Consider the following 27,785-nt stretch of genomic DNA (forward strand, 5'->3'; position numbering starts at 1 on the left):
GGCTTATTAATGTGAAAAGTGCACGTGTAGTATTCCTTAGTATATAAAGATAAAAATGAACATCAGTAAAAAAGCCTTAAAGTTTACCAAACAAACGGCTATTCAATTGAAAGGTGAACTTATAATTTCAACACATCAAGTAATCGTTTCATGAACAATCAGATCACATCAAATTTGTAGTCAATTTTACCTCTGCCTCTCATCTCTCCCACTTCACTTGTCATGTTGGTCTTACTCAGTTCGAATTTGATACATGTATGTTTGTATGCTAACATATATACATGTATTGGTTAAACACGCACGGCGACTACTAATATTTTTAATATCAAATGTGTAATGCTTATGTGTGAATAGAAGTAAAGGATCATTTAAATTCAGTTTTGCAGATTTTTTGGCCAAAACATGTAAAAGTGTTTACACCTCAAAATTTACTCTGAGTACAGATAAACCTGTGCATCTGGAATAGTTTAAAGGCATAACTGTATATTATGACATAGAAAATTAAATACTTTTTGGCTGTGCAATTTTTTTACGCATGAACCTAAATTCTGAAAATATGCTGTCAACAGTTTCCATGCAATAAGTAATGAACCATTCAAGCATTGCTCTTAAACTTTCAATTTGTTACTGATGACAAAATTGATGTCAACTGCAATATTGAAGATCTTTACTTTTTCCATTAGAGAGTTATGGTCCTTGAAAGGTTGGAAAATGCCAATTTCTGTTATTTCCCTGCAATAACTTATGAACTGTTGAACCAGTGTTTTTCAAATTTTGTTGTTACAGATGATTAAATGGAGGTCAAGTATAATAGTGAAGATTTTCACTTGAAAAGTACAGAAGTTATGGTTCTTGATAGACACATGATCATGTTGATAGATTGAAAAATTGGCATACGGTGATCATGACGGTTGCCTATAATGCTTACATCCACTTCATTGAACTTTGGTGGATAGTTGTCTCATTGGCAATCATACCACATTTCCTTATTTTTATATAGGCGCCTTCAAACATGTTTAACCCTGTCACATTCTTCATATACCTGTCCCAAGTCAGGAGCCTGCAGATCAGTGGACACCCATCATGTGGCTATAACATGGTCAAATCTGACCTTCAAAGTTCATCAATTATGCACACCTTTATGACATCATTTACCAGATAGAGGTGACAGCCTGTATTCGTGCACTATTTAAGTTCATCAAGCATCTTCGGGATCATCATTATATAGGATAAACTTTAAATAGTTGTTGTTCTGTAGATCTATACTTAATCACAATTACCTAATGACAGCAGTGCTGATTATCAATTATAAGAATGTAATTTGCCGAATAATTCGTGCAATAGAGCATCATATTTTTACAACTGCTCACTCAACAGGGAAAGGAAGTGACAATGCCCCTAAGTGCAAGAATGATGTTCACTAAAACCAAAGTTTTTGACTGAAATGCTACGAACTAGGAAGTGGTCTTTTGGTAAAAAAATTAACAAAAAAAATTGTGCACGAGGCTCTATTTTTTAAAATCAGTCTGTCATTAAACATGTTAAAAAAGCTGTGAAAAACTCTTGAGACTGCCATTAAAATAAAATTGTCAAATAGACAATCATAGAGCCTCTCAGTCGTGTCTTCTGAAAAGATTTTTCCTTCTTACAAGTTGCAAGCTTGAACTATAATTTAAACAAGTTTATAGTAAGACTATTTTCATTTTAGATTCATACAGTCTGAGAGATGATTATGACAAAGAGGAATTGAAGAGAACATTTATAGAGGCAGTAAAGAGTATATCAAAGAAAGATATAAAGACTGAAATTCTACAAAATGTTGACAAATATGTTAAAAAGTTAGATAAGTAAGTATAAGGTTATACTTACATAAAAAAAAGTTGATCAAGGGGCAGGGTTCCACTAGGTAATGGATTTAGATTTTAGAAATACTGTTGGTTCAAAGTGTGTTGTCAAGAGTTCAATTTGGATGGTCATTTATAATTTATGTTGTATCGTGATGAAACCCTATCTACATGTATATTAGTAACAGTATGTCCTTTCATTTTTGATTTTTTTTATTAATTGCTTGTTCTTGAAGAAGCTGTGCCATAGTCTAGATTATTTTCCAGTTGCCGAATTTGTTTTCAATTTTAGAATTTTCTGCAAAGAAAAATAACACCTAGGTAGGATGAACATTTTCCATGCCTTGACAAACCTTATGGAAAAAGCATTTTTTATGTACTTCAGCTTTTATGAATTTTCATTGGGTACCTATTTAGCAATCCTAAACTTGCCATGCATGTGTAACATGTATAATTCACTTACAAAGAAAAATTACTTTTCTAGCACAGTACATCATGCTCAATCCACATGCTTTGTACATGTTGTATAGACAGGGATACAGTTATACATACATGTTATCTCCCTTTTAATAAAAATAAAAAAACTAAAATTAGTGATTGGAAATTTGACTTTTGACCGTGTGAATATTAAAAAATACCAGGATTTATGTACGAAATTTGTCAGACAACTAGATTTCCTCAGCAATCAGTAGAAAAGGCATATGATTATCACATTGGTTATACAGTTCACGTAAGGTGAACGGTTAAACATATATTTATTTTTCATATACATGTTTTATTGTAGATTTCTTAGGAAATCTCAAACCAGGCAGCATGTTAGAGAGGAGGAAGATTTGCCAGAATTTGTATATAATTTATATCAGCAAGATGGACATCAACTTCAAAACACAGAGAGTAAAACAGAAAAAGAAAGAGAAATATTGGGTAAGGTTACAAATGCTAAATCTTGTTAAATGGGTATCATAGTAAAAGAATCTAAATTTTAAATATGTCTTTTCTTCTTTGTCTACACAGTTCTTAAATGCTGTAATTTAAATTTTTAACTGCTAGAATCTGAAAATCCAGATGTTTTCACATGTATTAAACAGTTTGAAATATACTGAGTAAAAGAAGTTTAGCAACATATGTTTAAATTAAAAAACTTTTAATTAAAAAAATCGTAAGTTTAAATCTTTATAATCAAGAGTACATGGAGTAAAATTTGCACTGTGTTTAATTTTCTCTGATAAAATATTTCATTGATTGTTTTGTCTAGAAGTATTTTTAAAAAATGAAATAAAAAATAAAGATATTTGTTGGTAATTTTTTTTTACCCAGTATATACGTATATATAAATATACTACATGTACTAATGTGAATAAAAGATTATGTTGGGTTTGACTGCAACCTAACAACACAACAGAAGAACACAGAAAAATAACTTTAAGTTGATATTTTGTAATTGTACAATATAGACCAAATGAAAAAAAAATATGATTGAATTGATAAAAAGATATTTAAGTCTAATCAGTGTCCAGTCTAAAGCAATTTCTATGAGGGACTGGATGGGGTTTACAGAATAGAGAATAATGTAAAAAATATACAGAATAAAGGGACAAACAAATCAAGAATAGAGAATAATTGAGAGATAAAATATGAAGAATAAAGAGTAATGGACTCAAAATAATAAAGAAAAGAGAAAAATGGTCTTAAAAAGTAAAGAATACGGAAATGAAGGACCCCATCCATACCCTCTTCTATGTGTAAATGAAAAAGCAGTTGATTTTATGTGTTATAACATATAGACCTATTTAATTTGTGTTGTCTATTTTAGTGAACCAAATTATAGCTGAAAGAATTCACAAGGACCCAGAGGTGTTAAATTTGTTAGATGTAAGTTCTGTTTATAATGACGGCACACAAAACATTAAGATATAACTAAAGACATCACTGACGGCAACAATCAGTCTCAAATTTATTTATAACAGGCCTAGGCTTAGAAATGTTACAAATAACCTCAAGACATCAAACAAATAAACTAAAGACAACAAACTAATAACCAAAAGACATCTAACAAATAACCAAAAGACATCAAACAAATAACCAAAAGACATCATACAAATAACCAAAAGACACCAAACAAATAACCAAAAGACATCATACAAATAACCAAAAGACACCAAACAAATAACCAAAAGACACAAAACAAATAACCAAAAGACATCATACAAATAACCAAAAAACACCAAACAAATAACCAAAAGACACCAAGCAAATAACCAAAAAACATACAAATAACCAAAAGACATCAAACAAATAACCAAAAGACATCTAACAAATAACCAAAAGACATCAAACAAATAACCAACAGACATCATACAAATAACCAAAAGACACCAAACAAATAACCAAAGGACATCTAACAAATAACCAAAAGACATCAAACAAATAACCAAAAGTCACCAAACAAATAACCAAAATACATCATACAAATAACCAAAAGACACCAAACAAATAACCAAAGGACATCTAACAAATAACCAAAAGCATCAAACAAATAACCTAAAGACCCTAAACAAATAACCAAAGGACATCTAACAAATAACCAAAAGACACCAAACAAATAACCAAAAGACATCTAACAAATAACCAAAAGACATCAAACAAATAACCATAAGACATCATACAAATATCCAAAAGACATCATACAAATAACCAAAAGACATCTAACAAATAACCAAAAGTCACCAAACAAATAACCAAAATACATCATACAAATAACCAAAAACACCAAACAAATAACCAAAAGACATCTAACAAATAACCAAAAGACATCATACAAATATCCAAAAGACACCATACAAATAACCAAAAGACCCCAAACAAATAATCAAAATACATCATACAAATAACCAAAAGACATCTTAACAAATAACCAAAAGACACCAAGCAAATAACCAAAAGACATCATACACATATCCAAAAGACATGTTAACAAATAACCAAAAGACATCAAACAAATAACCAAAAGACATCAAACAAATAACCAAAAGACATCATACAAATAACCAAAATACATCAAACAAATAACCAAAAGACATCAAACCAATAACCAAAAGACATCAAACAAATAACCAAAAGACATCAAACAAATAACTAAACTACATCATAAAAATAACCAAAAGACACCAAACAAATAACCAAAAGACATCTAACAAATAACCAAAAGACATCAAACAAATAACCATAAGACATCATACAAATATCCAAAAGACATCATACAAATAACCAAAAGACATCAAACAAATAACCAAAAGACATCTAACAAATAACCAAAAGTCACCAAACAAATAACCAAAATACATCATACAAATAACCAAAAACACCAAACAAATAACCAAAAGACATCTAACAAATAACCAAAAGACATCATACAAATATCCAAAAGACACCATACAAATAACCAAAAGACACCAAACAAATAACCAAAATACATCATACAAATAACCAAAAGACATCTAACAAATAACCAAAAGACACCAAACAAATAACCAAAAGACATCATACACATATCCAAAAGACATGTTAACAAATAACCAAAAGACATCAAACAAATAACCAAAAGACATCAAACAAATAACCAAAAGACATCATACAAATAACCAAAATACATCAAACAAATAACCAAAAGACATCAAACCAATAACCAAAAGACATCAAACAAATAACCAAAAGACACCAAACAAATAACCAAAAGACATCAAACAAATAACCAAAAGACACCAAACAAATAACCAAAAGATACCAAACAAATTACCAAAAGACACCAAACAAATAACCAAAAGACATTAAATTTAACAGAGACTTACCATCAAAGATCTGGAGTTTTCAACTCATCATGTATATCAACACATTGTTACCAGTTTACAATGTTAGAGAGAATGCACAATATTAGTGAAATTGGTACCCAACAACAATTGTTGCTTTCACGCAAATAAATTATTTTTCTGTCAACATTTTGTTGTACAAATGTTGTAAGACAGGGGCTTTCTATAAGGTACATGTACATGTTTTATCAGCAAAGCTTTCAATGCATGAAATATATTTGTAGGATTTCCCACCAAAGGATGAAAATTTTCCACAATTATCCAGTTGTCACAAGTTGCTTAAGTTGACTTCAGGATCAAAGCATGCAGAGACATTACGACAAATAATGCTAAAATATTTCAGGTAAGTGCATTTTACGATATAATCAAAATTAGGCTAAATGGAAAATTTACAAAGACTGTTTTATATTTCACAACTAATAAAGTCTATAAAACTGAACAGAAAAAAGTTAGAATTCAGAAAGTTAGAAACTCAGCTATAATTCTTGTGTTATTATGTTTATGCAAAAAGAGTTGCCTTGCAAGAAACGGAAAACCTACTTACTAAACAAACAAGTTTCAGTTTAAATTTAATACTGTGGATTTAAGCTTATTATTTTTGTTATTTTCGTGGATTGCAGAAAAATTGTATTTTCCTGGATTCTTGATTTTGTGGTTTTGCAAATGCTTGTATATAAGTCTATAGAAAATTTATACTTCGTTTAACTTTTAAATTTCTGATTTTCCACTAACAAAGAAATCAATGAAAATTGGTATCCCATGAATAATGAATCCACACTGAGTATATCTTTTCTGTAAACCCAAAGTATCTTGCGTAAACACAGTAACTAATAATCTGTTATAATAAATACATCCTGTATGGCAGCTGGTGAGATACAGTGTTGTTTCTTTGATTTCAGAGTTGTACAGACTCAAGCAGAGGATTTAGTGACTGAACAGGAAACAGACAGGTTAGACAGATATATGTACAGTATAAGGTTAATGTCAGAAAAATATCAACTTTTTTGTATGAGGCTTAGAAACTTGGGAAGGGAGTGGTTTACCAAGAAAAGAGTTAATATTTTTCTGACATTGACTTAATATTGATTTTATACTGTAGCTAAAATGGCTACAATTATAGTTTTTGTCCCCCGCACAATGCGTTGTGGGGGGTCATATAAATACCAGTTGTCCGTCCGTCCCTGTTTGTCGATACTTTGAATTTTTCAATATCAATTTCTTTATCAATTCGGCGGCGGCGTCAGCGTCCACAAATATTCACTCTGTTGTTAAAGTTTTTGAAATTTTAATAACTTTCTTAAACTATCCTGCATTTCAACCAGACTTGGACAGAAGCTTGTTTATGATCATAAGATAGTATCCAGAAGAAAATTTTGTAAAAAAAAAAATCCTGTTTATCCGTATTTTACTCATATATGGACTTAGTTTTTCTGCCAGTTAACATAACATTCACTCTGTGGTTAAAGTTTTTCAAATCTTAATAACTTTCTTAAACTATCCTGGATTTGTACCACACTTGGACAGAAGCTTGTTTATGATCAAAAGCTAGTATCTAGAAGGAAATTTTGTAAAAATTTATTTCCTGTTTTTCCGTATATTACTTATAAATGGACTTAGTTTTATTCCAGTTAACATTACGTACAGTCTGCAGTTAAAGTTTTTAAAACATTTATTAGATGCATAAACCTTCTTGAATTTTTACCAAACTTGAACAGAACTTCTTACAATCAAAAGATAGTATCTAGAGGAAAATTTTTAATAATTTTTTCCCCATTTTTGTTGAGCCTGCGACTAACAGCAAAAGTAGGCGAGACACTGGGTTCCGTGGAACCCTTACGAATTTTTTGATTTATCTGTTGTTTAGTTTATTTATCTGTTGTTTAGATTATTTAATACAAGATTGTATGAGGGATCTAATATATATTGTTAATAGATTCATATTTCAATACTTTGGAAATTTTCTGTATTTTGTAGATGCTCTGAGATGGCAAAAGAAATAAGAAATTTTGTTAGTGTATGTCATCTGAGAAAACAACACTGTGATCAGGTTTGTATTTATAGTTGTTATCTAGAATTAAGTCTCAGTGACCTTTTTAATGATGGCATGAACATAAAGCACCATTGTGAATATATTTTTAATATGACATTGTAAAATTGAGTATTTTGTATTTTGTAGAGTAGCTAGCACTATAAACAAAACAACACAAGCAAAAATTAATCTAGGGGTTTTGACAAAATCTGCAAACCAGGTGTTGGTTTCACAAACAAACTTATGACTTAAGATTGGTCGTAAGTATACTGAATTGTTCATGACTTACGATTGATCTTAGCAACATAAGTATTTTTGTGAAACCGACACCAGACATAAGGTATGTTGTATTTACTGGAAAATTGAATTTTTTCACCTTACCGTCAAAATCCATGAAAAAAAGTACCCCATAAACATTATAAATAATAATGAATCCACAGTGAACTATGTTGGTGTGACAGCAGGTCATTTCATTTTATATCTCCTGATATTTCTCAATTATAGCTTTTGCATTCTTAAGTTCTCTGTTTGACCCTTTATATTAAACATACAAACATACAAACATAAAGTGTTTATTTCAAAAATAATTACAGTAGTTTTATTTTATATTTTGTTATTCAGTACTTCGTCCATGGTTATAAAAATAAGGAGATGAGGTAAGATTGCCAATGAGACAACTATCCACCAAAGTTCAAATAAAGTGGATGTAAGAAATTATAGGCAACCATACAGCCTTCAACAATGAGAAAAACCCATACCGTATAGTCGGCTATAAAAGGCCCTAACATGAACAATTTAACTGAGAAAACTAACAGCCTAATTTATAACAAAAAAATTTAGTTCACAGTAAATTATAAAAGGTCTGTGGCATATTTATTGGTGTGGTTGAACCCTTGAAACAATGTGAGATTTCAAGAATTGCTGTATCCAAATGTTGCTATCGAAACTTATAGTAACAGTTTTTATATTGGCAAAACCTTTCCAGTGGCAATTTTGGCAATATTACAATAGTTGAAATTCTAAAGTGTCCATATTTTCAATGTTCATTTTTTGCATTTATTTTTTTTAATTGTATTTTATTTCCTAGTGTGGAGATGAGAAAAAGCCATCATATGAAGATATTTTGACATCACTTTTATCACTATATGTGGAATTGTTCTTGCAGTCTAATAAGTAAGTATTGAAACTTTGATGATTCTCAGAAAAGAAAAGAATAATATATATCTCTAATCACAGCACCCAAAAACTGAGCTGAATGATACCATCAAATTTAGATGCAATAAATCTGTTTATATCATGATAATCAAACAACATGTAAATAAACAAAGTAATTATACTGTAAATTCAGAAATTATTGCGAGGTTTTTATTATTGCGAAAAATGCGACAGAGTTGTAAACGCAATAATTTAAACTCGCACTATGAAATATTTTATATGAATTAAACAGGATTTTTCTCAAAATCGTAAAAATTAAAATCGCATTAAAGTCTAAAATGACAAAATCCCAATAATAAATGCATGCAATAATTTCTGAATTTACAGTACTACAGTATAAAATGATTTAAACAGCAATAAAATCTTAATGGTACAGACATGTATACATGTATATTAAGTACAGTGAACCAGTTCCATATAACTGACCAGCATCAATATTAGCACTTGTTAGCTAGGTTATATCAATTTTAGTCTTGGTATTCCAGAAAAAGGGAAAAGGAGAGAGACATTTTTTCCCATAGCCATCATAATTTTGTAAATGAACCTGATGATTTGCTTTCTGAATATTAATTCAAACCCCAGCCATCCATAAAGTGTTAAATTTGAATATGTTCTTATCCAAAAACCTACAATTTTTCTTGCATTATCCTTAGTAATTTGTATATTCTAAGTATATATATTAAATTGTTGTACTATTTCATAACAAAGATCAGGAAATAACAAAAACAAGACAGGGAGACAACTCTGTGGCTTTGTAAAGTACTTGTTACCATGGCAGCAACATCAGCTAGACTTACTTTTACAATTGTCATCAGTCACAGAAGAAGATGCAATAGTTATTCTCCCTCTGGCAAGGTACTTAATGAATTCATTAGAATGGGTATTAACCATGGTTCAGTAATGTGCAAATTAAAGTTCAATTATGTGTAAATCAGCTGGTGTAAATAAAGTTCAATCATGTGTAAATAAAAGTTCAATCATGTGTAATTTAAGTTCAGTCATGCGTAAATAAATTTATCATGTGTAACTAAAGTTTAATCATGTGTAAATAAAGGAAACAACGAAATGAATGGATAAAGGAAAATTTCAAATTTAAACAAGAACAAAGAAATGATAAAGAACAATTTGAGACTTAACAAGAAAATAGCAAAGCATATTATAAAACTGGTATTCAAATATATGTAACAATGTATTTTGTTGCTGCACTCAATCTGAATTTCAATTTTTGTCTCGCCTTGACAGAGTCAAAAAGCGAGACATAGATATGCTGTTTCCGGCGGCGGCGTCAACAATGTATTAGTTTGTGATTAGGTCTAGTTCATGCTGAACCACTAGTGGTAGGTCAATGATATTTGGTATGCAGTTGTATTAGCATTGGCACATCTCATTACCATGGAGATTATTTGGCCCCGCCCCCTCAGTCAAGGTCTGTTGACTTTGAAACTTTTCATAGTTTACATGTATTAGTTTGTGATTAGGTCAATTTATGGGGAACCACTAGTGGTAGGTCAATGATATTAGGTATGCAGTTGTATAAGCATTGGCATATCTCATTTCCATGGAGATTATTTGGCTCCGCTCCCTTAGTCATGGTCTATAGACTTTAAAAATTTTGCTACGTTAACATGTATTAGTTTGTGATTATGTCAGTTCAAGGGGAACCATTAGTGGTAGGCCAATGTTAGTTGGTGTTTAGTTGTATAAGCATTAGCACATCTCATTTCCATGGAGACTATTTGGCCCTGCCCCCTCAGTCATGGTCTATTTACTTTGAAACTTTTGCTTAGTTTACATGTATTAGTTTGTGATTAGATCAGTTTAAGATGAACTGCTAATGTGAAGTCAATGATATTTGGTATCGTTTCCATGGAGATTATATAGCCCACCCCTGATCATGGTTCATTGACTTTGAAACTTTTACATAGTTTACAAGTTAATGTTTGTGTTTAGGTTTGTTTAAAGGTAACGACTTATAATAAGTCAATGGTATTTGGTATGCAGTTGTTTTGGCATTGGCACATCTAATTCAATGGAGATTGTTTAGCCATGTACCTTCAGTCATGGTTCATTGACTTTGAATATTTGCATAACTTACATGTTAAAGTATTGCTATTTTAATTTCAACATTTGCATTATCAAAATTACAAAAAGGCGAGACATATCTCTGTGATAACAGTTTATTAATATACTGCATAATTTTCAAACTGCAGTGCAACATTAATCTGTCATAACAAAATTTATTTCTCTAATGTTAATATTTAGGTAAATATATACTTTAATATTCAAATTAAGTTGCATTCCTAAACTTTTGTCCTTATGCAGTCTTAGAGAGCATTATATATTTTCCATTCAGTACCAATATTGGAAAGGGAGATTAATCCATACCAGCACTTGATATGTATGAAAATAAGGAGATGTATTATGATTGCCAATGAGACAGCTATCCACCAGATTTTAAATTACTTCGCTGTAAGCAATTATAGGTTACTGTATGGCCTTCAACAATGAGAAATACCCATACTGTAGATAGTCAGCTATAAAAGGCCCCTACAAAAAAATGTGAAACAATTCAAACAAGTAATCTACTGGCCTAGTTTATAACAATTCAATATACTAAAAACACATATGACAGACATGAACCAACGACAACCCATTAACTACAGGCTCCTGACTTGGGACAGACACGTAAGTAATATGGCGGGCTAAACATGGTTGTTAGCTATCAACCCTCCTCTAACCTGGAACAATGGAGTAACTGTTACAGCACAATATAGGAACAAACTGTAAAAATCAGTTGCAAATTGCTTAACTCATTTGTTTGTTTTATTATTTGAAATTGTACGAGATGACAATGTAAGCAGATGAACAAAACTAATTTTTCACTTAAAATTAATATATTGTTAGGTTATTTCTAAAGAGAACTTTGCTATAGAATCTGGTCCTATATCTGTTGAATAATGAATAAAAGTCAAATTAAATTATTGAATCCTGTATTTGTCAGAGCTATATTGAAGAAGACAGAAGAGTATCCAGAGGAAAAGATTTATCTTAGACAGGTTCTGGCTGTAAGGTCCCTCCATAGTAAAATAGGGGATGCAGTAGACAGCATCAATGAGGTACAGTTAAAGTAATTTAGGGCTGTTCCAAAGTTTATCAAGTAGGGTGATGGGAGGAACTCAAATTAATTAAATATAGGTGGTCATATTTTCCTTAGAATTTTGTAAGAATTATAAAATGAAATTTTTTATTTTATGGGTGGTTGCCCCCATGCATTTAATTCTGGAATAGCTCTTAAATTAAACTCAAAGATTTTGATTGATTGTAAAATCATTATGATGTGGATTCATTTATTTTCTTGGGTACCAATTTCTGTGGATTGAGGAAAATTTGCATTTGTGTGGATATTTTATTTGGTGATTTTTACAATGTCTGCATACATATAAATAGAAAATTTGTAATTTGTTGAACATTTAAATTTGTGTTTCCTCTACCCATGATATCCAGGAAAACGGATATCCAACGAACAACAATTAATCCACAGTAGAATATCTATGGTACTGAAAATCGGAAGGAGCTTCTTAGCTACAATAGCTATGAGAGAAACTTGCTCTCGTTTGAAAGACCATAGATATTCTGTTAATCACTATTTACCTAGGCAACATCAATGATGTTTGGCTTATGAGTTCATCGCATTTACAGTCTATTTGATTGAGAAAACCCATTTCAGTCTAGAAGCTTGAAATGAAAAGTTACCAAAAAAGAAAAATCATAGAATTTAAGATAATAGCAATAAAATTGTGTTTTTGACACGCCATTGACATTCTTGTTATGTTTCAAAAAAGACAATAGGACACCACATGGACCAATTCAGAAAAGGTGTTGCATTATGGGGGAGCTGCTTTGTACATTTTGATTGGTGTATATAATATTAATGAGGATGGTGAAATTGGAAGTTGAATTTCTGTAATGGTCCATTTTGTCATCTGTCAAAAAAATAAACATGACATAGAAAGGATAACAGGAATCATAAAAAATTCTGAACAATACTACAGACCACATCAATTACCAACACAAAACAGATGGACAAACAAAGGGAAAAAATGACAAAGTCTATATAGCCTGACTTGGTCGAGGCACAGCTTCTGGATTGTTTATTTGTAGTGCATATCTATCCTGAAATGTACAAAAAAAAAGTATCCTATAGGAAAAATAATCCCAAGAATCAAAATAACCCATATAGGATCAAGTTTTTCTGCTTTGATTCATTTAACTATTTGAATATACTATGTAGCCTTTAATACCAAACTGTTGTTTCATGGCTTAATAATCTGTAAATGGATTCGGATTAAACAAATACAATATTGTCCAATTGAGGCACATAATTTCTCTATTTAAATTTGCAAATTTTGTAAAAACAGGTTTTTACAGTCAGTTCATCTCCAAATCATACCTTTTCCAGTATAGATATATGTTTCTTGGTGAGCTTATTATATTGTTTCATTGTAGATATGCATGAAATACTTGTCACTGGCATGCTTTTAAGATTTAGGAATTTGCAGGATTTCAAGATTTTTGCAATTTAAAGCCCATATGTATATTCCTTTACAATCATTTTGATTTTTTCTGATTTCTGGATTTTGACACCTTCTGTTTATTCACCAGTGCACTGGTATTAATGTAAACAATCAATCACTCAAACCTTTGTTTTAGGTAGGCTGTAGTGGTATTTTGTTCCATGAAATTTGAATATAAAAGTGAGGCGAAAGATACCAAAGGGACATTCAAACTCATAAGTTGAAAACAATTTGACAATGACATTGTAAAAAACGAAAATCAATGAAAAAAAACAAACAACAGTACACAAAACACAACATAGAAAACTAAGAACTGATCAACATGAATATCTGACATATTTTATTTTTTTATGAAATCATATCTTCATAATTCAGAGGTAGTTTAATGAAGATAAATGAAATAAAATTCAGTAATCTTAGATAATAATCATTGCATTTATACTTTTTCAGACAATGAAGTCAGTGTCAGCGCCAAGAAAACTGCTGTCATGGTTACAAAAGCAAGATGCTGAACTTTTTGAAGAACTTCCTAATGATAAAAAATTTAAGGGGACCATTGTGACAAAGTTTTTGTTGGAGGACGCTACAGAAGAACAGATTGAAAGACTAACAGATGTAAGAATATAAGTTAGTCACCACCTGCATAGGAAATAAAAAGATATGTAGGGTATATGTCAATGAGGCAGCAACTCAACAATACACAAATAAAAAAAAAAACATTTTAAGATTTAAGTATTCATACCATAGGTCAATATCTAGACTTAATTGACTAGGATAGCCAGTCTTCCTGTTAAAGGTTGGTGTACTGTGGATTCATTTATTTTCGTGGGTACCAATTTTCGTGGATTGAGGAAAACTTGCATATTCGTGGATATGTAAATTCATGGTTTTGGCAAAGTCTGCATACATTCCTTTAGAAAATTTGTAATTCGTTGAACATTTAAATTCGTGGTTCCCCTGTACCCACGAAATCAACGAAAATTGGTATCCAACGAATATTAATGAATCCACAGTATTTCTCCAGGCACTACTGCTTTCTCCAATGATAATGACAATATCAAAATAGGAGATGTGGTATGATTACAATGAGACAACTATCCACCAAAGTTAAAATGAAGTGGATGTAAACAATTATAGGTCATCGTAAAAGAATGCTGAAATTGGCACAAAACACCAACAATTAATCAATCCTTTGATTGCTCCTAGTCTAGACTAGTTGTAATAAAATGGAACATAGATTATGAAAGATAAATGGGTCTGTCAAGGAATCAGTATATGTGGTCAGTTTCATCATTTTCAGCTCAGAAAACATAGATGTCTTTATTTATTGTTTATCATAACTCTTTTTATACATTAGAACGTGGAAATTGTTTAGGGGTGACTACTTTTAATGTATATTCCCTTAACATGCTTAAATTGGTCTTTGGCAGTAAAACTTGCTGTTTTTATTGAAGGAAGTTGCAAATAAAAAAAAAGAAGTGCATTAAGCTTTAAAGAAGTATGTGACCAACTTTATAAATTATAAAAGTCTGATCTCTGATCTCTCAGCCAATAAACATAGTTTTTTTGCCCCCGCTGCAGCGGAAAGGGCATTAAGTGTTACTTTTGTCTGGCCATCTGTCCCAAAATTAGTTTCCGTTCTCTAACTTTAGTTTGCCTCAACCATATGTTATGAAACTTGTACACCATGCTTATAACCACAAAAACATGTTCTATGCAAGTGGGGGTATCATCTGTGTCCCATGGACACAATCTCCAGTTATTTTAATGTTCTATGATGCATTTGAATATGATAAATACCATAATGTCTAAATGTCATGCTCACCTTATTACAGGTTAACACATCACTGACTTCTGTCCTTTACTGTTGGACAAAAGACCATAAGACATGATTTAGTGAAAAAAAATTGTAAATTCATTATAATTTTAGAGATACTTATTTTCGTTAATTTCATGTACATAGATGATCCACGACTTTAAAAATCTAACGATATAAATATTTCCTGCAGAATTTTAAATTGTATTACTGTAATTTCATTATAATTTTAGATATACTAATTTCGTGGATTTCATGTACATAGATGATCCACAACTTTAAAAATTTAACGATATAAATATTTCCTGCAGAATTTTAAATTGTATTACTGTAAATTCATTATAATTTTAGATATACTAATTTTGTGGAATTCACGTACATAGATTATCCACGACTTTAAAAATTTAACGATATTAATATTTCCTGCAGAATTTTAAATTGTATTACTGTAAATTCATTATAATTTTAGATATATACTAATTTCACGGATTTCATGTACATAGGTGATCCATGACTTAAATTTAACGATATTAATATTTCCTGCAGAATTTTAAGCAGAGCTTGTTAAAACCATGAAATAATATTTTCAGGAAGACACCATTTTTCCTCAATTCATGAAATTAAATGAATCCACAGTACTGAGGTTTGTAATAAAATGTAGGTCTTGCTAAATTATGTGTGTTTTATATTTTTCAGATATTTTCTTATAATGAAGCAGAGGATGAAGAGCAATCACCAACGGATGAACCTCCATCTGATGAAACACCATCTACTAAACAGAAAGGAGAAGATTTAGAACAGCTGAATTTTTTTATTGATACTGGAGTGAAACAGGACAAGTTGGTAGGATTTTATTAATTGTTCATTTTCTATATATTAGAAGGCACTGCCTTCACAGGATTTTCATGGACAGAGAATTGGATAGTATGGGTTTAGTGGCTTATGACTTTGAACCAGAATATTAGTTGGATGAAGTTAAGTTGTGATTCTGTCACTGAGTCAGCATCACAGATATCAGTTATTTGAATCTTAACTTTGGAAGAATGTTTGGATTGTAGAAGTTGCCAGTAAAGGCAAACACCTGAGAAATATTTTGATGCAGAATGGATTTTAAATTTAGGGCTGTTCCATTAAAAATACACAGGACCCAGGGAATGCACTTTGAAATCTCAACTATGGGTGGGCTATCAAATAAACTGAAAATGTAAGTTAAATTCTATAGTAGTTTCAATAAGGCCCTAAATTGCCTCATATTTTTAGCTAAAATCTTAAATTAGGATTTATTGACCAATATCACAATGATTCATAGCTAAAATAATGACAGTTATAGAAATATGTCTTTTTGTTAAAAATTTACGAACTTGCGTTCTATTCATTTAGTCACAAATAGCACTCATTTTGATTTTCCACAAAAAATTCAATGAAAATGGATAAATTTTCATTGTTTTTTTGGACAGAAAACATAGAGCACATGGATCGACAAAAAAGATCTTTTGATATAATGTTTGTTATGACATTTTACATATCTGACTTGAATATTTAGTTAGTCGATGGCTGCACTCTATGTTTCCTATGCCCTAATTTGGTTGAAATCCAGACAATTTTTCAAATTTAGCAAAAAATCTCAATTTTTTTTTACCTATTTGGGATGTATAAATAAATGCTTTAGAATCAAACTTTGACAAAAATAGTTCTATGACAAAAATAGTTCTATTTAACTTTCTCATATGTCTTTTCGTCGACTAAAAACATTTTGTATCGTCAAACATTGAACTAAATGATCTGGGCCAAATATGTCCCATACCGTACTTACTTCTTTGCCTCTATGGGTGATTGACCCATTTTGAAAGATCCTTTCCTGAGTACCATGTATGTTAAAATTGAACAACCCTTAGATGATCATCATGGTCTTGCATGCTTTGATAATTATGAAAATCTTCATCCAATCCTGACATTAAGGAAACATAAAAACAGGAATGACATGTGTGATGTAGAAAAGTACACTTTGTGTGCTTATCAATATCAAAGAGTTCCAGAAAATGTTGCAACCCACAAATTAGCAAGAATTACAAAATTTTATTTCATGTTCAACTAATTTATGCAATATATATATAGAAATGTTGACATTATTTTATGCAAACCATTTTTTGCATTTAACACACATAATATCCTTTTTTTTTTGTCTCCTCAACTGAATAACTTATGTCAAGTATACATGAATCTGTCAAATATATATATATAAGTGTAAAATTAAATGGAAAAAGTTTTACTTGTGTCTGGTTGCTATGAAAATCATTATAAATTTTACTTTTAAAATCTTCAGTGACAATTGAAAAATAAACTTCAACTGCATAAAAATATTGAGTTTGTACAATAGAAGTATTTACACATGTGTTGTATGCAAATTGTCCGCCATTACTTAAAGTCAAACTAATTCCTGTAAAATTTTGAGTCACATAAAACATTTGATGTCTTTATTAAAAAGTGACTGTTGCATGATGCCTGAAGGTTATTCAAAGACAGATTTAGGGTAATTTGGAGCAAATTCAACTTATACCCAATAGTGTCAATACATCTATACTTTACATGTATGGTCAATTTTAAGAACCTTCATTTCTTCTTTAAAGATGGCATGCTTAGATTATTTATCATCTTTCTCAAACAAGAAATTTTAAAATTAAGGTTTATTTTTATAGGAATCAGCTGCCAGTAAAGATTTATTCTACATCGATAAGGGAGGATTAGCTTTAGGACAGAATAAAACAGAAGACAGGAAGGACCAATCAGAGGATGAAAATGAGGCTGATGTTGCCATGGATACAGATCATAATGATAATGTTGACAAGATGGACATGGCAATATTTCACATTGATACCTCTTTTACTCGGACATTGAAAAAAGATGAAAACAAACATTTGGAAGAAAACCAGACGGAAATAATTACTTGCGATGAACAAACATTGGAAGCTGATAAACACGACAGTCTTGAGGTAAACAATGTCAGTATGTTTGATGACAATAATCAAAGTCCAAATAAACATGATAGAAAAAGTCTTGTTACAGATGCACCCGTTGAAAGAGAAATTAAAAAAAACAGCAAAAGGTCAAGAAAAAGTTTAACATCCCTTGGTAACCTGACTGATTCAGAAAAAAATTGTACAAAATTGGGAATAAATTCAAGCAAAAAGTCTCATTTACAAATTGATAGAGTTAATAAAGTAATGTATTTGAGAAAAAGTCCTAGAAAATCTGTAAGTTCCGATGTTGAGGACTTGTCAGAAGTTGTGGACAAAGACTTGCATAACAAATCTGCAAAAAAGAATTCTAAGAAATTAGGTTCTGTAGAAGTTTATGACGGAAATTGTATTGAAAATAATAAGAAAAGAGAAAGGAAAACTTCTTTGACATCAAACGAGAAAGAATATTCAGATGTGAAACAAGAAAGCTACAAACAAAAGAGCAAGAAATCTTTGTCAGATAATACAGGAAATCATGGTGATAACATGGATTATTCACTTGTAATAGAATATCAAGGCACAGTAAAACGTTCAGATGAGAGTGAAAGAGGAAATGTTAATCTTTTGAAGATAAGGGCTCAAATTGGCGAGGAAGATTCTGGAATTGAAAATATAGAAGACAAAAATGAGGAAATTGTGGAAAATCCAGATAAATTAAGAAGGAATAAACGTTTGTCAGAGAGTTCAGTGGCATCTGATTTAAGCACTAAAGGAAAACAAACTATAGAACAGGTGAAAACCATCGGTCAGTCTCCGAATACTAGACGGTCCACACGTTCATCAGAATGTTCTATTTGCTCTGATCTAAATGATGGAAAATCTGAATCAGTCAATGATAACAGTAAATTAAAAGACAGTCAAAAGAAACAAACACAAATTGAAAACTTTATGGTTCCAAGAAGCAAGATTAAAAGTTGGCAGGATAAATTTGGTGGTGAGGAGTTTCAGGCTGGTGAAACTAATAAGGTATTTTATTCACTTTTGTTGAAACAAACCCAACACAAAAATGTGAGAGACTCTGAAATACTTTTCCTTCATGGTTCTTTTTGCTTAATTTGGGGGTTTAAGTTGCAGTGAAGTAGAAAGAGGGGAAAGTTTCAAACTATTACGACTTATTTTGTTTGATGAACCAGAGGCGGTTTTGGTGACCTATCAATGAACCAGAGGCTGTATGGTGACCTTTAATTGCTTAACTCCACATCATTTGGACTTTGTGGATAGTTCTCTCATTGACACATCTCCTTATTTTTAAATAGTCTTAATTTCCATAATTATATTCACATGATATCGAATGACAAGCAGTGTGGCATTAGGTGTTGAATCAATATTGACATATATATGTCATGTATTTGTTCTAAGCAGAATGATTGAGTACCATAAACAGTTAGGGAAGGGGATCCAAAAAGTTGTAGATTAAATTAAATTAATTGTCAATTATTGTGTAAGAACCTCTAACTCTCAGTTAACCAGAGGCAGTGGCAGATGAAGGGTTGGAAAAAAGGGGGAGAGCTTAATGTCTGTAATGTTAAAAATGACACAAATATTATTAACCATTTTATGCAAAATAAAATGATTCTATTTCCATTTAAGGGGTATGCCTTCGACAACCCCTGCCTGAATCCCCTTCTGGAAACCTATTCTGGATTTTAAACATTTGTAATTGCAGAGAAAGGAATTATCACCAGGAGTAAGGAAAACAAGATCAGGCAGAAGAATTAGTTCCCGAATTAGTCCAGGAAAACACAGTTCTATAGCTAGTACAACAGAAACGTCTTTGGATGATTCTCTTCAAAGTCTAGATGTGACTGCTGCGGATGACTACGATTCAAGTTCATCAAATAAGAGAGAAAGACAGAAAAAAAGAAGGAAAGATACGAAAAATGCAGAAGATCTTGTTGTGCCTGATTCTCATGATGAAGAATTTGAAGATTCCCCAGTTTTACCTAATATAACACAATTTATGGCAAAAAATGATACAGAATCAAATTTACCAGGGGAGGTAATTAATGGTGGCATGAAAAGGGAAAATGAACTTGGAACACCTAGATCACTTAGGAAGAGAAAAAGGTCTTCTGAATCGTCAACACCGAATAGGATCAGTAATCAGAAGATTTCAGAAGAATCTGAGTCAGTGGAGTGTTTAGAGATGAATGATTCCACGAAAAAGAATCTTCCAAGGATCATAGAAACAGAAGAATTCATTGTGATGTCTGAACCAAGCAGTGAGAGTCACCATGAAGAATCAGTAGGTTTTCAGACAGGGGTGCAACTGAAAACGGTTATTTCTAAAAATAACTTCAACTGGTTATTTGTTTTATCACATTGTGTGACATAACTGGAAAAGGTTATCATAAAAGTAACCAAATGCACTTATCAATTTGGCCTTTCAAGGGAAATAACTCTCAAGAAATCTTAAGAATAGTTTTAATTTTATTCAAAATTCTTAAAGCACATTTAATGTTAATTTCTTTTTTCATGAGTATCTCATCTACAGATATATTTGTATATCATTTGATATGTAGATCTTTAAGATAAAAATGGGAATCAATTGCTGTTGAAGATGTGTCTGAAATTAAATATCCCAAGAATGTTGTTATAACATGTATAAAGAGACTTCAAGCATTCAAAACCTGCAATGTGCATTGAAAATTATTATAAATTCCAAGAGGGGAAGTGTTAGTCTACATGGGGACATTGGTTTATGAAGGACAAAATATGAAATTTGAAATCATAGATTGGCTATTTAGAAAAGTTGTCAAATGTAACCTTAATTGTGCTTATTAGTAATTTTCAAATGGAGGCTCTTTAGATATATATACATTAAACTAGTTATTAAAAATATAACTGTTTACAGTTCCATCCCTGACTGCTTTTGGAGCACTGAATTGTTTTTTATGAAAATTTCTAACAGCGTAACTAATTACATATTACTTGGGGGAAAAAATATAAATTTTTACTGTACCAAACCCTAGATATCTAAGATTGGAGTCAAATTATAGGTCAACACCAACAGTTTTATTTTCTTTAACATATCTATGTTTCAGGGCACAGATTCTTCTGACAAAAAATCACATGAAAGATCAATTATACAAAACTAAAATCGATATAATTATGAATAATTTAAACATGTTAAAGTTCCATCTTGGAACATCAACAGTTTTCTGAAACAGATTAATTCCACTGAATGCTACAGATGGTTCTAACCATAGCATTAAAAAGAGCAATATGCATGTCCATCCTAAGCATGCTTTATACTTTTGTTAAGAGTCTTTATTGAAAGTGAAGTCACTGTGTAATCAGGACAGGTGTTATACTTTCTAGGGAGGTTTTCAGTATATTTTGGAGATAATCTAAACAAGAACATAAACATTTTCCAAATGGAACATAAGCTTAACATTCTATGTAAAAAAATAATTGCCTGTTTATAGACACAATCCTTGGTACACAAAATTTAATGTTTATTATGATATATATCATTTATTTTAACAGGAATCAAGTGAGAAAATAGAGAATTCAAAGAAATCAAAGAGGAGGTAGGTCAAGTGTAATTAATTTTCTGGGCAAATGTAATATTTTCGTTTTATTTTGAAATCCATCCGTTTTCATTTACAAAGAGAGCCATGTGGATTATTATACCACTCCCTTTTTGTGCTTTTGTGTAAACACATTTTATTAAAGAATTCATATCTCGTTTTTTATATAGATTATACGGTTGGTTTTCCTGTTTTAATTGTTTTACACTAGTCATTTTGGGGCCCTTTATAGCTTGCTGTTCGGTGTGAGCCAAGGCTCCGTGTTGAAGGCCGTACTTTAACCTTTAATTGTTAACTTTTTATACATTGTGACTTGGATGGAGAGTTTTCTCATTGGCACTCATACCACATCTTCTTATTTCTATATATAGCTACAAGAGTAAATAACTACGAAATATACAATTAATTCATTAATTGGGATTAGGAAACAAGACCAGTGCTCATATATAAAATCCGTCTCCCTTTTTGTGCTTTGTGTGTATGGATGTAAGGGCTGTTCCATAAAAGTATACATGGGACCCAGGGAAGGCACTCCCAAATCTCAACTATAGGTGGGTGTCATCTATGTTTTTGCATAGTGGAAATGTATGTGAAATTTTAATTTGCCTCTAATGTGTTTTTCCCCATTTTTAAAGTGCCTTCCCTGGGTACCATGTATGTTTTTATGGAACAGCCCTAAACTCATTTATATGATAATGCAAGAAAAATAAATTCCATAATGAATTAAGCAAAACCATTATTTGTTCTTTAAAATTACTCAACCATTCAAAATTGCATTCAATCTGTTGCAAAATGGAAAGATGACGCAACTTTTATATACGTGATAAATTATCAGTAATGTGCACTTTTTGTTTTATGATGAAAATTTAAATTTTAACTAATTCATGGCCCTACTCCTTTTGATAAACCACAAGTGGTTAAGTTTGTCTTGTATAAATTCCTGCCATATTCATTCAGAACATTAAGTCGGCATTTTCCATTAAATTGGTAGAGGAACAGATTCTGCCACTTTACTCTGTTGATGGTGTGGTAGAATCTATATGTACCCAACAGACTATTCACCACTGGCCCAGGTTAGGCGGAGATTTGGCCCAGGTTAAGGGGAGGGTTGTTGTCTTCAAACATGTTTAACCACGCCAAATTCCTTATGTGCCTGTCCCAAGTCAGGAGCCTGTAGTTCAGTGGTTGTCGTTGGTTCATGTCTGTCATATTTGTTTTTTGTATAGTGTTTTGTGTTAAACTAGGCTGTTATTTTCCTAATTGAACAATTAAAATTATAATTGTTTTTAGACAGTCAGAGCCTGTGAGTAAGATAGATACACCAAACAAAACAAGACGAAAAAGTGAAGCATACAGTTTAAAGAAAGGTACGATTAAATCCAAATACTGTAAACCAACTTATTTTCGCGGATACATTATTTCGCATTTAGGTCTTTCTAGTCCATTACGCGACGATTTAATTTACGCCATTTAAAAATTTTTTTGATGCAGTTAGAAAAAGGAAAATCCAAGTTTTACATATTCGCAACTATTTTTATTTGCGTTATTTTTCTACTCGCCAAAATAAATCGCTCACAAAAATTAGTTGGTTTACAGTAGATTTCATTTTATTTTACATGTGAATTTTATAAAGATGGAAGATTTTGGCTGCATTCAATAAGCATATTTGCCTTCACATCATAGCTGAGTTAAAAGTTCAGATATGGTGGATGTTTAGTTAAACAATGAATCAAAGGAAAAGACATTTAATTGCTGTTCTTCATTTTAAGAGTTTTTTTTTACATTCTTCTTTGATGAATTGAAAGGCTCAGAACTTACCACAAGATCAAGAGCTTATAAAAGTGAACATTATTAAAGTGCTGCTTTTGACAAAAAAAATTAAATTTTTTGTAAGGATTTTAATAGGATATTATGTAATGAAGTAACTTTAAAAATTATGGGTACTATTTCTCATGCTTTTAAGGTACATTTGTACCTCTAATTGATTGATAGTTGCAATTGGTGTTAAATGCCACAGAAGCACAGCAAGGATGTATCAAGGCAAAACAAATTCAATGGATAATATAAAATGAACTTGAAATAAAAAATGATTAAAATACTGGATAGAAAAAGGGAAGAAATTTATGAAAGTTGTGTAACATTAAGAGTTTTGCCCACATCACATATTCAACCAATAGGTTGGCCCTCCTTTTGGGATGGGCTCTTTTGGTAGATCTACTTGCCCTCCTTTTGGGATGGGCTCTTTTGGTAGATCTACTGTGCTGGTCCTCCTTTTGGGATGGGCTCTTTTGGTAGATCTACTGGCCCTCCTTTTGGGATGGGCTCTTTTGGTACATCTACTGGTCCTCCTTTTGGGATGGGCTCTTTTGGTAGAACTTCTGGCCCTCCTTTTGGGATGGGCTCTTTTGGTACATCTACTGGTCCTCCTTTTGGGATGGGCTCTTTTGGTAGATCTACAGTCAAGGGTGTAACTTGAATAAGTTATTAGAGAAAAATAACATACATATGTTATTACGGATACTTTCTCTTAATCTGTAGTAACATATGTTTGTTATCAGTTAAATGTACCATAATTCTTTTTATTTTCAGTGGGCACTTGGGAATTCTTGAAACTTGCGCAGTAACTTAATACATAACCTTGAAAACTAATTTTCCAATTCAATTAATACATTTTTGATCAACCATGGTAAATCAATGAGACAAGGCTTTTAAGTGATAACTTAGCTGTAATAACAAGGCTTAGTTATTACAGGCATTTAACTTACTGTGGATTCATTTTTATTCGTGGTATACCAATTTTTGTGGGTTTCGTGGGTCACAGCGAACCATGAATTAAAGAATTCAACGAAGAATAATCCCGAGAAATGTGTATGGAGTCGGATGTTTATTTCCGGTTATGTTATGCAGTTCTAGTATAGTGTTGACTAGTGATAAACATTGTAACATAATACGTGTTTTTATTAAAAGAAGATACAAGTATTTTGATTAAATCAGTAATAAATATATCGAATATCAGTGATAATTTACTTTTTAAAATTGATTAAAACTGTTCATGGAAAATAACTGCAAGTTGTTAATTACCGTGTCATAGTTTGGTTTACTGGTGATTAAAAATCAATAGGATTAAGTACAGGGATATTGCCCGTAGGTAATATTGTTTATGACAGGAACATTTATTTTCACACCTTTTACTTATATGACTGTTTATTATATCGTGATTAGGGAAATGAGCTTTCAATCAAAGAGTTTTGAATGCCTTATAAAATTCCGACAAGAATTTATAAATTGTAAAACAAACAAATAATTAGTTGTCTCTGTCCATTATTGTAATAGAAGTTTTCAATGAACACTTTAACCTAGAATGACAAAGCGAGGATTTTGACAATTCAAAATTTTTTCAATGAATTCCTTCTTTTTTGCTTGTTTTATTATTGATCAAACTAAGGAGGTTATATGATCTCCTAAATCAAAAAGAAATCACCGAATTACGAATCTGATTTTTTTTTTTTGTAATCTGCGATCCACGAATTTACGTATACCACGAAACGTCTTTTTTTCTCTATCCACGAAAATTGATACCCACGAAAATAAATGAATCCACAGTATTACATGAGACACTTGGGAATGACTAGGAAGCTTGCGCAGAACCTCATTACATGCTCTTATCATTATTTATTACAATAAATTAAAATACATTGTGATATATTTAGGAGAAAAGCCTTTGAAGAGATGAAGAGAAGCTGTAATAACACCCTTTAGTTATTACAGGCATATTTTTTCTGTAATAACATGGGTGTGTTATGCATGATTGGCAAACTATGGGCTGTTATATCTTTCTAAAGTTTGATATACATAAAGACAATTATAATATCAATAGAAATTGTACACAATTTAACAAAATTAAGAATGTATAATGCCCCTTTGAAACATGTAACATACATATTTTATCACAGATTTTTGATTTTTTAGCCCTCAATAACAAATGTATGTTATTTTTCTCTAATTTATTTAAGTTAGACCCTTGACTGATCTACTGGCCCTCCTTTTGGGATGGGCTCTTTTGGTACATCTACTGGTCCTCCTTTTGGGATGGACTCTTTTGGTAGATCTACTAGCCCTCCTTTTGGGATGGGCTCTTTTGGTACATCTACTAGCCCTACTTTTGGGATGGGCTCTTTTGGTACATCTACTGGTCCTCCTTTTGGGATGGGCTCTTTTGGTAGATCTACTGGTCATTGACAGATTTTTCACAGTAGGGACATCAAAGGAAATTAAAATGTATACAATATTTTGAATAAAACCCATTCCTTCCTTAAAAAAACATGAAAAATAAGGTCAACATACAGTTAGACCTGCTTTAATGGTCAATTGTCTCTTCAGACCCTCCAAAACCTTTTCTCTATATCATTTAACTCTTTTCAGCAGTCACCTTATTTCACACGAAACTTTTAACAAAGGTCATTTTAATGTTTTTAACTACGAAATAATAAATATGACGAAAATATATGTGTTATAATTTGGAGTTTAGTATGACGTCCATTATCACTGAACTAGTATACATATTTGTTTAGGGGCCAGCTGAAGGACGCCTTCGGGTGCGGGAGTTTCTCGCTGCATTGAAGACCCATTGGTGGCCTTCGGCTGTTGTCTGCTCTGTGGTTGGGTTGTTGTCTCTTTGACACATTCCCCATTTCCATTCTCAATTTTATCAGTATCAAAATCAAAATGAGAAGCATACCTGTTTGCAACCGAGATACTGCAATTGCAGTAGTAGGCTAATTTGTGAATTCCTCCTGTTCTACTCCTTTCAGTTTCCTTTGAAAACTGTATTATCAATTTATTTGTCAATGAATATTAAAATATTTGGCATGTTTGGAGTGTTTTCTTTCTGGAATCTGTCATTTTTTATTTCACTGCTTGCAAGAATGATAATTTTACCGATTGAAAACACTTGAACAATTTGCTGCGATCAGGGCCACTAGCGATGTCTGAATCAGAATTTTTCGGAACCTCTTTTAAAAGGGCACCTCTCTTGAGCAGTTATTTTAAATACTTCCTATGATTGAATGTGTAATACAGGTTTGACTGTAGTTAGATGTCAATATAGTAGAAACCAATTCTAACATGATACCCTATAAACACAATAAAAAATGGGTTTAGTGAGATTTATTTGCTCATCAAGACATTCTGATTTTGGTAGTTAAAGTCAATGATAAGATTGTAGTAAGGCTACATTAGTATGGCTACATTTCGTAAGTATTAGGATTAAATACCATGTGGCAAGTATTTAACAATGCAAGTTAAATATTGTGGTGAATGTTCAATTTTACTTTTCAAATTGTAGAAACAACAAACACTTTTTAGATTGAAGCTGAAAATAGTAATTGAAGTTTTCTTTCTTTCAGGTATGACATTACGTACAAGAAAAAGTATCACATCACATGATTAGCAGATTTGAGTTGATTGGTTCACAACTTTAAATTACTCAGAAGGAGACCTTTAAAAAATTTATATGAAAGAATTATTTTTCTTCAAATGAATAGATTTGGTAAATGAGTTTTAGCAGATACTGTGCTTTGGTTGAATGTCTTAAATATCTAGTAAGGACAAATTTTATACTTGCATTATTAATATCAAAGAATGATAAATATATGAATTTATGTTAATGATATGTAAATTTTTATAGTTATGAAGGAATAAAAGTTCATGCCCAAGGACAATGTGTTATTTTAATTTTCTTTAAACTGGTAACATCTATAATGTATAATCATCGCTGGGAAAAGAGGTAGGTTAGAATATGACACATCAAATGGATAATTATGGAAGAGAATAAAGTGGTAGTTTAATCAAGAAAAGATAGATACTGTAAATTCAGAAATTATTGCGTGCAT

General features: G+C 31.3%; 1 protein-coding gene across 3 annotated transcripts; it reads left to right on the forward strand.

Annotated features, from left to right (window-relative positions):
* Window positions 1-27,614, forward strand: LOC127711382 (micronuclear linker histone polyprotein-like). Of its 3 annotated transcripts, XM_052217410.1 has the most exons (16): window positions 1-113; window positions 1,709-1,847; window positions 2,629-2,768; window positions 3,658-3,716; window positions 5,935-6,053; window positions 6,610-6,660; window positions 7,685-7,757; window positions 8,827-8,912; window positions 9,663-9,809; window positions 11,956-12,070; window positions 13,979-14,143; window positions 16,041-16,187; window positions 18,041-18,334; window positions 21,851-21,894; window positions 23,185-23,261; window positions 27,300-27,614. In XM_052217410.1, the coding sequence occupies exons 1-16, from the start codon at window positions 56-58 to the stop codon at window positions 27,341-27,343; spliced, it is 1,758 nt and encodes a 585-aa protein (XP_052073370.1). In that variant the 5' UTR covers window positions 1-55; the 3' UTR covers window positions 27,344-27,614. The 3 variants fall into 3 exon arrangements, with proteins under 3 accessions (XP_052073370.1, XP_052073371.1, XP_052073372.1); XM_052217411.1 differs by lacking the exons at window positions 1-113; window positions 1,709-1,847; window positions 2,629-2,768; ... (8 more) ...; window positions 16,041-16,187; window positions 18,041-18,334 and adding exons at window positions 18,341-19,327; window positions 20,028-20,606; XM_052217412.1 differs by lacking the exons at window positions 1-113; window positions 1,709-1,847; window positions 2,629-2,768; ... (8 more) ...; window positions 16,041-16,187; window positions 18,041-18,334 and adding exons at window positions 18,341-19,309; window positions 20,028-20,606.
* The last annotated feature ends 171 nt before the right edge of the window (window positions 27,615-27,785 follow it).

This window comes from Mytilus californianus, unplaced genomic scaffold, assembly GCF_021869535.1.
Source record: "Mytilus californianus isolate M0D057914Y unplaced genomic scaffold, xbMytCali1.0.p SCAF_8, whole genome shotgun sequence".
In the NCBI taxonomy this organism is placed as follows: Eukaryota; Metazoa; Mollusca; class Bivalvia; order Mytilida; family Mytilidae; genus Mytilus; species Mytilus californianus.